Source organism: Typopeltis vanoorti, chromosome 9, assembly GCF_054136105.1.
Source record: "Typopeltis vanoorti isolate ZY-2024b chromosome 9, IOZ_Tvanoo_1.0, whole genome shotgun sequence".
NCBI lineage: Eukaryota > Metazoa > Arthropoda > Arachnida > Uropygi > Thelyphonidae > Typopeltis > Typopeltis vanoorti.
Genome location: NC_143557.1, coordinates 98,910,974 through 98,924,509, shown reverse-complemented (window position 1 = coordinate 98,924,509; position 13,536 = coordinate 98,910,974). Strand labels below are relative to the sequence as shown.

The 13,536-nt window shown below is 36.1% G+C and overlaps 1 protein-coding gene across 4 annotated transcripts in view; it reads right to left on the bottom strand.

Annotated features, from left to right (window-relative positions):
- LOC150103289 (uncharacterized) overlaps positions 1-13,536 on the bottom strand; it is a 431,466-nt gene that overhangs the window by 114,050 nt on the left and 303,880 nt on the right. For all 4 annotated transcript variants that reach the window (XM_090397778.1, XM_090397774.1, XM_090397776.1 and 1 more), the window contains exon 5: positions 12,849-13,049. In XM_090397778.1, the coding sequence (XP_090253904.1) occupies positions 12,849-13,049 (201 nt within the window). The remainder of the gene's footprint in view (positions 1-12,848; positions 13,050-13,536) is intronic.

The following is a 13,536-nucleotide window of genomic DNA, read 5'->3' as shown; positions in this document are numbered from 1 at the left end:
AACTTTGTTTGCTTACACTTGGATAAAGGATTAAACTAAATTTATTATAGTCTAATCAAGTGCAAAATAAACTTCCATCTTCCTTTTTCTCGATATCGATATCTTACGAGAAGGGAAGGAAATATAATTTATACAGCTCCCAAGAGAACTTGACCTGGTCATGGCATTAGAAAACTTAATGTAGCAACCAATCTAGCTACGCTGCCTCCACTTGGGGAAAGTGATCATGTCATCTTGACCTGAGAGATTGCCATACATGCAGAATTTTCTATTAGAAGGGATATATGTAGCATTACAAAGCAGGTGATTACAATAAGCTGAGGAGTCAGTTTTCAGCAGTGCCATGGCATAAGAATTTGGAAGAGAGAGAGAGATGTTGCTGGTGCATGGAAGGGGTAAAGCAGTGTTTGAAAAAATGGTATCAGGCTGTATATCCAGAGTCAGAGGCTAAATCACATAGAAATTAGATGGATGAATAGCATTATTAAGCAAGAGTTGTAGAAGATGTATAAAGAAAGGTGCACATGTAGAGGTATAAAGAAAAAGTGATCAGCATACCCATTACCAGTACAAGGCACAGCAAGAAGGGTGACCTATATGATAAGGAAAGTCAAAGCTAATTATGAAAGAAATCTAGCTGATGTGGCCAGAAGAAATCCTAAAGGGTTCTTTCACTACATAAAAGGAGGAATGACTAACTTTAAAAAAGGTACTAATCATAAGGAGATTGAGTTACAAATTAAATAGTTGAGTTACTCAGTGATCACTTTATAAGAGTATATCGTCTAAGTGGTGATACTGCAATATGCCTGATGTGACATTGATGGATGGGATAAAAGTTGAAGAACTGGAGGTACTTAGGATATTGCAGAACCTTAATCTGAACATGGCCATGAAATTAAAGGGCATATTGGCTGTGTGTTATGAAAATATTCAAAGGAATTTGAATTATCTTTATGCAGCGGGACTGCATAAAGGAAGCTCCAAGATAGAAGTAACAAATTACAAACCGACCAGTATCTCAGGAGTGGCAGTAAGCTATTGGAGGTCTTGCCTTAGTAATTTTGCTTACTTTTTTATAATATGACTTTTTTATAACCACAGGACTCAGTACTTGGCCTGCTATTATTTATTTTGTACATCAATGATATAAGAAATATTCAGTTGTTTGCTGGGAAGAGCAATAGCCAATGAAGGTGATGCAGAGATTCTACATGATGACTTAAATAGACTGGCAGTATTGGCAAAGGTATATGGCTGCCAGTTTAATGTGTTCAAGTGTAAGGTGATGCATTGTGGGAAGAAGAGATCACAATATCAATGGAACTGACTGACAGGAAACTGATAAGCCCAGTGACTTGGGAGACAATTGTGAACAGGGAATTAAAGGTTACAGAGCATATTGCAAAGGAAAGCAAAACAGCATATCACATAATGCAGTCATTGAAGAACAAACTAACAAGCAAGGATAGTAAAATTATTGTTCCCTGTTATAATGGTTTTAATAAGGCTATCTGGACTACTATGCACAGATCTGGTCACCTGGATTGTGGGGGGGGGGATGAAGTTGGTGGAGAGGATCCAAAGGTAGGTGAAAAGATTGTGGAAGGTCTGTGAAATGCTCCCCTGTGAGAGCAGACTGAAGATTGTGGGCTTCAAAAACTTAGATGATAGGCAAAAAAGAGGAGACATGATAGAAGATATGTTACTAAAGAGGTTTTATAGAATTAACACTGAAGACTTTTTTTTTCAGTACATGGCAAGAATGGAGAGAATGAGGGGATCACACATGGAAATTGTGGTTAGCAAGGGTATTAAGGACTAGATTTTTTGCTTGGAGAATGGTGAATGGGTTTCCAGAGGGGAATACGAGTGCTTCATCAGTGAATGAGTTGAAGGAGAAGTACAACAGGTATTATGTGAATAATGGGTCTCTGCGATGAGTTCTTGTAACTCCATGAAGATACCTGTATAATAATATTACAGGTAATCCTCATATAACGTGGTACTTATACAATGCGGTTTCGATATAAGATGGTCTACAAACTGTAGTAACCCTTTATCCTTTCATATATTTTTTGACGCAACTTAAAAATTAAATTTTATCTTTGTTAAATTTGCATCTGCCCATATCCCACATAGTTATAAGTAGCAAATTTATATTAGGGTATATACCCTTTAGCATGAATGTACATCAATTGTTTATTGTATAAAGTATTTATTGTTAAAAATTGTCTTCATTTTCTGCTAGGAAAGTGCATTAAAAATCATAAGTGTATTAATCTCAAGCTGAGCACCTTTATTTTTTGGTGAGTTACATACAATATATAATGCTTTTTTTTTTAATGTAAAAAAAATATTTTTATAGTAATGGCCACTTAGAGCACTTTTGCGATATGGTTGAAAATGAAATTAGTGAATTAATTGATGAAGAAATAGATTTAAATGAAGAAGAACTGGTACAATTAATAGATGACATCGAACCAAATGGCAGGGAAAGTTCTGCCGAAGATTCTGATTGTGATGGGGGGACCTCCCTTTTATACAGATGCAGATTTAAATCTGAAAGACTATTTCTATAACCTGCCACAGCACTACAACATTTTCCAAATCTGAATAAATTCAGTTGCCTCACATTGCAAAAATTCTGGGAAACCATCATCTTGAGACCTTCAGAAAGATGACATCACCACAGAGGACACCAATTAGGATAGCAGGATCTCACCTTTTTATAATCCATTCTGTGTTTGCCTTCCTGTTGTGTGCACATGCTTAGCATATTTCTTTATGCCTGTGTATTTCTTTATGCCTTGAAACCAAGGTAAAATACTGGTGCAATAATTTAATAATTAAATAAATTTAGCTAGCTAATTATTATCCCCAGGCATATGTTTTCTCCTCTAAACATCAATATGAATATCACTAGTCATGTGGAAGTCTAACAAATATCACTGCAAAATCTAAAAAATTACCATATATACATTTTCCTTTATGAACTACTCTTGTTACTTTATCATAAAAAGGTGGCCAGATTATTGAAACAAGAGCATTCTCAACTAATCCATGCCAATCTCCACAAATAATATTACCTTCATCAAAATTCTACATACAAACCCTTGTATGTAGAATTTGACTAAACAATTTTTATTAAACAATCAGCTCAATAAACAGTTCCTCAGCACATTTCCACAAAACAAGTGCTGAAAGTTACTGCAACTCATCACCTTGTTGACATCCAGAGCACTTTATCTTTATCAGCACTTTATGGCATCATTGCCATAATGTGCTGTGCTTGCAATTTTAGCAAAGTATTCCCAAAATTTCAGGTCTCTATGTGCAATGGAAAGGTTCAGCAAAACTAGTGATCTTTTGATCACAAGTTTTGTGGCACTTCTGATCATGTCTGGCATCAAGATCTGCTAAACAAACTGCCACCCTCTATAATTGAGTTGCTTGCTTTTTCTCCAGTTGTTTGCTGCATGACATGGTTAATGCTTCCTCTTTTCGAGCATCGCCACCAATGCAGGAGTATCTCAGGGCTCTGACCTATCACCTACTTTCTTTCTCATGTGCATAAACAACCTACTCTCAATCACCACTAATCCTATCCATAGCTTTGCAGACAGTAGTACTCTTCATTCATCCTACTCATTTGACAAACTCACAGTGCACAAATATCCCAAGCATCAAGATCATCTACAACTGTTGTCTTAAACACTGTTCTATGTACCATCCTTCAATGGGAGGAGAACAATCGGATCACATTCAATGATACCAAAACCCACACTTGTATCTTCTCTTCCAAAAGAAATCTCAGCTCACATTCCCTTACCCTTAGTAATACATAAATCACCAGACAAGATCAGATATCTCTCTCTGCTTGGACTAACATCATCTCCAGCCTCTCGTGGCACAAACACACACATCTCAACAATAGTTTCCTCACATCCAAAAAAACTAGACATTCTGATTCATTCAATATGCTATTTTACATCCAAACAATTCTTAACAACATACAAATTCCAAATCCCCCATGCTTAGAATACTGCTCACATTATTATTATTAATCAGGCCTCCATAAGTCAAGAGGCTCATCATGAGAGGTCCTTCTTAGGAAACACAAAGTCTATCATACCACTCCTTGAACTCATTTTCCATTCTTGCTCTCACCACTCCCTCAGGCAATGCATTCCACGGTTCAACCACACTCTCCATGCAAAGAAACCACTCCTCACCCTCTTGCTCACAGCTTCCTTTCATTACTTCCAGCGATGGCACCTTGTCATCGCTCCTTCCTGCTGTTCCAAAAAGGGAAAGAATTCCCCAATGTCCACCCACCCTGTAACTGCCTCTCAATAGTTTAAAAGTTTCAATCATATCACCTCTCCTTTTTCTATCTACCAAATTCTGCAGTCCACATTCCCCTTAGCCGATCATTATGTACAGTCCTGAAACATCTGTGTTATCTGCCTCTGTACCCCTTTTCACAGTTAATTTATCCCCTTCAAATCCTGCTTGGACCAAATTTGAGAACAATAGTCTAAGTGTGGTTTGATCAGGGTCTTATACAACAGAATGATAACTCTCTTATCTCTGCAGGTCAGCATCCTTCTCAGTATTGCAGTAATCCTCTGTGTTACCTTCACTACCTTTTCAAATGTGGTGTTACCTTCACCACCTTTGCAATATGTTCCCTAAATTTCAGGTTTCTATCAATCATCAAACCCAGATCTCATCTCCCCTACTTCCTCCAGTACAACTCCTCCAATAGAGTATGCAGCCTCCCATTGATGTATCCTTCAAGACTTTACATTTTGCTACATTAAACCGACACCCCCATTCATTTGTCCATCTATCTAGTTTATTCAAATGCTCTTGCAGGGCTGCCACATCTGCACTATTACTGATAACCCTTCCCAGCTCCACATCATCCACAAACAACTGAATATCCCCTTGCAATCCATTATAATCCTTGCATTTGGGATGGAGCACCTAAAAATTCTTGATGCTGTCCAGAGGAGAGCAATTCAGCTCATAGATGATCCCTCTCTTACAGATTCCCTTCAATCTCTATCTCACAGATGCTGTGTTTGTTCAACAAGTACATCAATGGTCATTGCTTCACTGAATTGGCATACATCATTCCTGTCTGTCATCATCATCATCATCATCATCAAATTTCTGCCATGTACCCTCAAGGGGTGTACAGGATATGATAGTACTACATGAAAAAAATTACATCATTATTAATTTCCTATCTACAATTTTCCTACAAATCAGTCTGTTACTTGTCAAGACTCCAACATTATCAGATCTTATATTTCTATCGTCTAAAGCACTTTGTATCGTATCAATCCACTTATATCTTGGCCTTCCTCTGGGTCGTTTTGCTGCCACCCTGGCAGAGAACACTTGTTTTGCTAATCTTTCCTCGCCCATTCTATTTAAGTGACCATACCACCTGAGATTAGCTCTGCTAACGCATTCCTGGATGCTGACAATGTCAAGTTCTTTCCTAATATCCTCGTTTTTAATATGATATTGCCATTGTTGCCATCTGTTCACGCCTATAATCTTTCTCAGGACTCTCATATCTGTGGTCTCTAGTCTTTGGTCAAGTGTTTTACTTCTGACCCAGCTCTCAGATCCATAAGTTAAAACTGGTTTGAACACTGTCTTGTATACAGCTAATTTAGTGTTCCGACTAATTTCTCTCTTATTCCATATGAATTTATTCAATTAACTTCCCACCATACCAGCTTTGCTGATTCTGTTATCTATTTCTATATTTAATTTACCATCTTCAGTAAAAATTGTGCCTAAATAGCTGAAATGTTTTACTTGTTCCACAGGTTCTCCATTCACAACACAGTTGATATTTTCAATGATTCTGCCTATTTTCATTGTCTTTGTCTTTTTATTGCTGACCTTCATACCATATCTATTACAACAGCTATTCAATTTAGTCAGAGAATCTTGCAGACTTGTAGCAGATTTATTTAGAAGTATAACATCATCTGCATAAAGCAAAGAGCTGACATTAACATCTCCAATTTTGATATCATGTTTAATACCACTTTCCTTCATAATGTGATCCATATAGATAATGAATAACAGAGGGGATAATGTACATCCTTGTCTCACACCAGATTTAACATTCCTGTTAATACAAGAGCAGCAGTTTCCCAACACCCCTTTACTATGCAACTGCAAAAACACCCAGTTACCTCTGTCGACACTTCAGAACAGTCTATCACAAGAAGTATTTCCAAACAGCTACATCCTGCAACTCTTCAAAAAAAAATGTCACTAAACTTCTGACTCCTCACCTGCACCCGAGACATGGCACTGATGTGCTTATAGTTCCTTCAACCTCTCATGTATGGGATCAATATATAATCTAAAAAAAAAAAATATATATATATATATATATATTTGTCTCAGTGATGTATTTAGTGATACAATAAAACTACACTAGCCTCAAGGTAAAGGATTGTCTAAGAGGGTTTCATTCAGATTAGGATGTAGGAGAATTTCAACTCACGTTGATTTATTATGATTGTCTCAGTGATGTACTTAGTGATACAATAAAACTACACTCAGCCTCAAGGTAAAGGATTGTCTAAGAGGGTTTCATTCAGATTAGGATGTAGGAGAATTTCAATTCACGTTGATTTATTAACAGCGTCAATTCAAAGAGAATGTTTTGTAAAAACTACGGCTGCTGTTGAAAGTGAAAAAAAAAAACATAAAGTGAGGGATTCCTGGAATATCGTAAAGAATACCTATAAATAAAACTGAAGTATGTGATTATGTTATGTTTCAGATGGTTCTTATTCAGATGTTTTTTATTATAGTTATTAAAACTTGATTTTATACATTTAGTGGCATAGAATCAAATATCAACTTGAAAAAAAATGTTCATAAAAGAAACAAGTATTTCACTGTAATTTTTATTTATTATTATTATTTATAATGCATAAACTGTTAACAGTTTTGGATTCAGCAACCTGTTTGATATATACACTCATGTTCATACAAACCACATCACCTTACATAAATATAGTTTTTAGTAGTTAAATGGTTATTTCATTGGGTTATCATCAGATATTTCATTGTATTGCATCACTTATCATTCCCACAGATTTCTGTATAATGTAATAGCAGCTGCTATTGTGTCAGAATTTTTTATGCTATAAATAGATAGCAAGAGCTAGTTTTTGCATTTTCGTGCTGAGATTGCTATGGCTAGTTATGTGCAGTTAACACCTCACAGACAAAGTATGATTCAAGCTTTGAATAGAGAAGGCTATTCCTCTTGCGAAATAGCTGAAGTGTCCTGTAGTCAATCTACTGTGGTATAGCTGCTGTTGAAAGTGAAAAAAACCAGATCTGGTGAAAGGAAGAAGGGGACAAGAAGACAGCCACTGTCTACACCATGCCAAGATCAAGTTCTAAAGCAGCTCTGCCTCAAAAATCACTGTGTGTCATCTGGAGAACTGAAACAGGATTAGTAAGAACAAACAGGAGTTGTGGCAAGCTCTGTAACTGTCAGGAGAAGACTCATTCGACAGGGACTGATAGACAGGTACCCTAAAAAAGAAGTCCTTGTTAACAAAAAAATTAAATTTGGCTCAGTTCAATTGGTGCAAAGAGCATGCCAAATGGACCCCTGATCATGGAAATTTTTTCTGACAAAAAAAAAAAAGTTTAACCTGCAGGGTGCCAACAGCAAGCAGACAGTTTGAAGATGATCAGGGGAAAAATTCAACCCTGACTGTCTGGTGTCAACATTCAAATTCTCAGCCAGTCAGATGATCTGGGGCTGCATATCATATCATGGTGTTGGGCTCTAGCAATTCACAAAAGATTCCGTGAATGCACAAGTGCACCAGAAAATTTTAGAATTGCTGCTTACTGTCAGAAACCACTTTACTGTAATGATAAACTGCATCCTTCAGGATGACTCATCTTGCCTCCATGACAAGGGACAGGATGACTTTTTATGTATTAACTTATACATAACAAAGTATAAGTTAATGCTATTTTAAGCCCAAAATGTAACACATGAATTGAGTTTAGTACTTTTTGCTGTAGTTTTTGTTGCAGGTAAATACGTGGCTCAATGACACTCGATTCAGCAACCATCATGGCCAGGAAACAGCCTAGATCTCAACTCCATTGAGAACTGGTGACCAAGTAGAGACTGAAATACACAAGAAAAAGCTGAAAACACTTCAGGAGCTCCAAGAAGCCATTATTAAGGGGTATGGAACCATGAATTGACAGTTGCATCCATCAGAAAATTGATTTTGTCAGTGCCTAGCTGATGCCAAGCTGTAATAAAGACAAGAGGAGGACCAACAAAGTACAAAATAGCAAAAAGTGAATTTTTAGCTTTCAATGTGAATAAAACTGTGTAGTTGAACTAAATGTTGATACCAGTATTTGTTTTTCCAGTGAAAATATCACTGTCCACTCCTTTTTGAAATATTTGCAAATTTGTCAAGTTTCTTGTCATTTTCTAATTATGTCACATCTTGTATTAAAAAGAGCCAAATATTAATCAAAAATAAAAATGTTATATTACCTTCTTCATTATTTGTGACAATTATTGTTTCATTATCCCTTTGCAAATAGGCATTAAAATTTAATTACCAAAAAAAAATGGTTACAGCAGGTGATGCTGTTTCTATCAATGTGTGTGTGTGTGTGTGTGTGTGTTATTAACATCTGACTACCATGGAGTCAGAGACTTATCATGGGAGGTACACACTATCACACACAAAGTGCCTTAAAATGATTCAATGTGTCTAAATTCACAACATACTCAGGCGATGCATTCCACTCTCCATGCAAAGAACCTACTCCTCAGACGTTTCTTTATACCATTTCCAGGGATGGCCTCTTGTTCTACTCCCTCCCCTCTCCCATTCTATGAAAAATTTCTTCCATGTTAATCTGATAACAACTCCTGACTAAATTATATGTCTCAATCATATTCTCACCTCCTCCTACTCATGAGGCTTTACATACATTCTTTCATATTCCACATTCCAAAGACTACTTATTACCTTTGTGAATCTTTTCTGGACCCTTTCTAATATGTTCTCATTATATTAAAAACCTGATGGCCAAATCTGTGCACAATAATCCACACAAAGCCTGATCAAAGCCTTATACAATGGAATCATAATCTCTATTTCTGAACATTAAGGTCCTCTGCATCATTGCCATTATCCAATGTGATGACTTCACAACAATATGGCCCCTGAATTTTAGGTCCTCGTCCACTACCACTCTCAGATCTTTCATTTCCTCTACCTCCTTTAAAGTTTCTCCACAAGGGTAAACTTTGCATCCCATCATTGCTTACTAAATTTCAAAACCTTACACTTTGCAACACTGAACTGATAATTTCACTTACCTGCTCATTCATACAATCTATTCAAGTCCTCCTGTAAGGTCATAACATCTGCTTGACTCTGCATGCTCACCTCAATTTTGCATCATCTGCAAACAGTTGTATATCGGTAGTTGCCATTATCAGCAGTTAAACCCATTAATATCATAAGTTACAAATTGAACAACAATGGTCCCAAAACGAACTCCTGTGGCACACTACTAGTGACTTTCCTCTTTGGGATACTGCACCCCCATATACAATTTTCTGACACCTATCTGACAGCCAGTCACTGATCCAACTCAGAAGTCTGTTATCCAATCCCATCCATTTCAGTTTATTTAACAGCTTGTCATGTGGTCTATTAAAAGCTTTTGCAAAATCTAAGTATACCACTATATATACATCTCCTTGTCCAAGATATCTGTCACCTCGTTATAGTACATAAGTTAATAAATCATGATCTCCCTTTAACAAATTTAACCCCTTTTTACAAATTTAACAAATGTAATCCCTTTAACAAATTCATGCTGATAACCATAGAGAATAATGCTGTTATCAATCCATTTCTGTATCCTACTTCTCACAAATCTCTCTAGTACCTTCATGACAACTCCAGATATTATTTATTATTATTATTATGTAACACCTCCTCCAGGGAGTCTAAGGATTCATCAAGGGAGGGTACCTACTCTACAACTCTCTGTCTCTCCACCACTCACTCCACCAACTAATGAACTGCAACTACCATCATCATCATCTACACCAACACCATCTACCACCCATCATCACCACTAGTATTTTCCAGACAATCACAAACATCCATGCCCACAGCGGGATTCGAACCTGCAGCCTTTTGGCTGGAGAGCAGATACGCTAACCACTCGGCCAACCAGGCCGGCTTATATACAGATTGGTTTATAATTTGTAACCACAGCCTTATCGCCACCTGTATGCAGTAGAACAATTTTATCTTCTTTCCACTCTTTCTTGTTTTTATATGAACAATTTTGTACTTCTTTATGCAATTAAAATTTTCTTTCAGGAAATTATCTTTCTGCATAAAAACCTTTCCTCATTTACTACACATGAAGTCCAATCCTTGATTAAGTGATTAAGCACTTGTAAGAATGTATAAAAGCTAAGGATAGGTTTGACTTTAAACTAATAAAATTAATTTTTATAAAGTTATGCTGCCAGAGTGTGTTGTAAATTCAAGGAGTGTAAATGACTTCAAAGTTTCAATATGATAGACATATTGCTGGTTGAGTGGGCCTCCAACAATGAGTCTACCAACTCCATGGAGGTTACTACAATAATAATAATAATAATAAAAAAAGTCAAATCTTGATGCAGCTGATGATAGTGATCATAACATAATCAATTGGATGCTGACCAGCCATATGAGGACTTCCATAAGGAAGGCTGCATGTGAAATTGCAAGGTTGAGTAATGATTATTACTATTTTCTCAGACATTTCCATGGGGACAAAGATTGATTGTGGGAGGCCTGTATGTAAATATTAATCACACAATACCTATCATTCTTCTGAAATTCATTCACTGATGAAGCAACACTCACAGCTGCCTCTAGCAACCCATTCACCACTATTACTATAAATTAAACAGTAATAGTTTGGACTATTACTGTTTAATTGACTATTACAGGAACATCTGAACTCACTGGGACTACCAGTTCAGTGCCAAAAAGCGTAAAGTTCTGAAATTTGGGAAGTAAGGATGGGATGCAAAGTATACAATCAATGAGAAGGGGGGGGGGGATATCTTGAAGGAGGCAGAGGAGATAAGAGATCTGAGGGCAGAGGTGATCCTAAAATTGGGAGGTGCATTTGCTAGAATTGTGAGGTAGTCAACAATTTTAGCAATAATTAGGAAGACACTGAGATGTAAAAGTAAGGAGGTTATGTTTCCCCTTGTACAAGGTCTTGATCAGGCCAACATATGAATTACTGTTTGTAGATTTGGTCACTTGGTTTTCAGTGGGATGAGAATATACTAAGAAAGCTCTAGAGATGGGTGACTAAGGTGATGTAAGATGTCTGGAATATTGAATATAGAGACAGAATGAAAGAATACCATTTACAAAGTTTCTGGTAGACATAAAGAAGTGGTGTGATATGGATTAATATGCACAAGTTGGTAAGGGACTGCTACCAGATTGATGTTAAAGAGATTTTTCACAGAATCATGGGAGACAAAGATAGAGACTACCCCTGGAACTGTATAAGAAGTGTGAGCAAGTTTTTTTGCATAGAGAGTTTTTTGGTGAGTGAAATGCATTACTTATGGGTGTGATGAATGTGTTTAAGGTACTTTAATGAGCTTCATGTACGAATGACAACTTCCCACAATGAATATTTGATTCCACAGCAGGTCAGATGATGATAATAATAACAGTAAGTCAACACCCTGTTGATAGCTACTAAATATATTATTTTTGTTTAACACCAGTATGCAGTATTTTTCTTGTTTAAAATATTGTTGTTAAGTTCTGGCATAAAGATCATATAATTTTAAGATTTTAAGATAAAATTATGTCTTCCTTATCTAAAGTTAATAAGCTGACAGTTGATAATAGCAGAATATGTCAGAGGTAACTAGAACCCATGACCTGAATAAGACACAACCAGAGTTAACAAAGATCAAACAACTGTTTAAACAACATATAATACATTAATATTGTAATTTATAAGATTTACAGCCCTCCTGTATTGAGTCTAGTAACTCCATGGAAATCTATACATAACACGGATATTTAATGCATCCCGCTACCCATCAAAGATTGTAAAACCTATCAGATAGTAGTACAGATGGATGGGCTAAGAGTTAGATGATTCAGATACCCTGCTCTTACAAGCCATCTTAGTCTTCTAGTAAGCAGGGTGGTAGGATGCTGCACAATATTGTAATATGCCACCTACAATATTCAAAAACATCATGCCAAAATGAGATTCACACCGAAAGCCTGTGGTTTGAAGAGCACTGATGCTGCTATCCACTCTGCTAAACCAAGCTGGCAAACACATGGATTAAGCAAAAAATAAAATAAATAAATAAATAAAATATCAAAACATAAGATTTTCTGCAAAAGCACATATTTCAGTAGAGAAACAGAGTGCTCATCTAGGCCCAGAATTTCGAAGTTTGTTATTACCAAAATTCTGGGAACCCAAAAATCTTGATGTTTCTAGCTGTTATGCATACACACACACACACACACACACACACACACATAATCTTTTTAAGTCATCTGATATTAGTATAAATTTGTTTATACATTATCTGTAATTATATATATAAAGGAAATGCCAAGAAAAGCAAGGGGACACTTATTTAGAAGATCCAATTATAAAACTCTGCTTAATATTAATGGAATTTCTAGTTGAAAAAAAAAAAAAGGTATTATTAAAAAATAGAATTGTACCTGTATGCAGGATGAGGTAGATGGTGGGGTGGTAAGAATGCAGGATGAAAGGGATATGGAGCAGAAGGATGATCGTATGGTGAAATATGGTGAGGCAGTGATGGTCGCACTTCATCCAGTGCCCTATATGGCTGAAACCCACGAGAAGATGTAAGAGCATCATCAATACGAGGCACAGGAGCTATTGTTGCATGAGGTCGACTGAAGGATAAAAACAACCTTATTAATGGTCTTATAGATTTTTAAACCTTTTTTTTAAACAATCATTATGATGAGTTTCGAGATAAGTAATGAACAAAATTTACATAAATAATTGTAATATGATTACAATTTTATTATTATAAGATAATTAATAATTTTATTATAAGATAACCTATAAATGAATATTGTACTTATTTAAAAAGGATATCTTATATCATTCACTTTCTCAAAAATGCACCTTAAATAAGTACAACTATATTAAATATGCTAATAGATTCAATGCAGTATTTAACACTGTAGAATACCAATCAGCAGTTTTTGTATGTATGTATGTATGCAGTGGCGCACCCAGAGGGGTGGGGGCAAGGGGCCCGGGTACCCCCAAAGAAAAGGAAATAACATTAGAAAATTTTCCAAAACTCTTTTCCTAATTAAAATTCAATTTTTTTATTTATGTTGTGTCATGTCTTCTATTTCTATACTACTT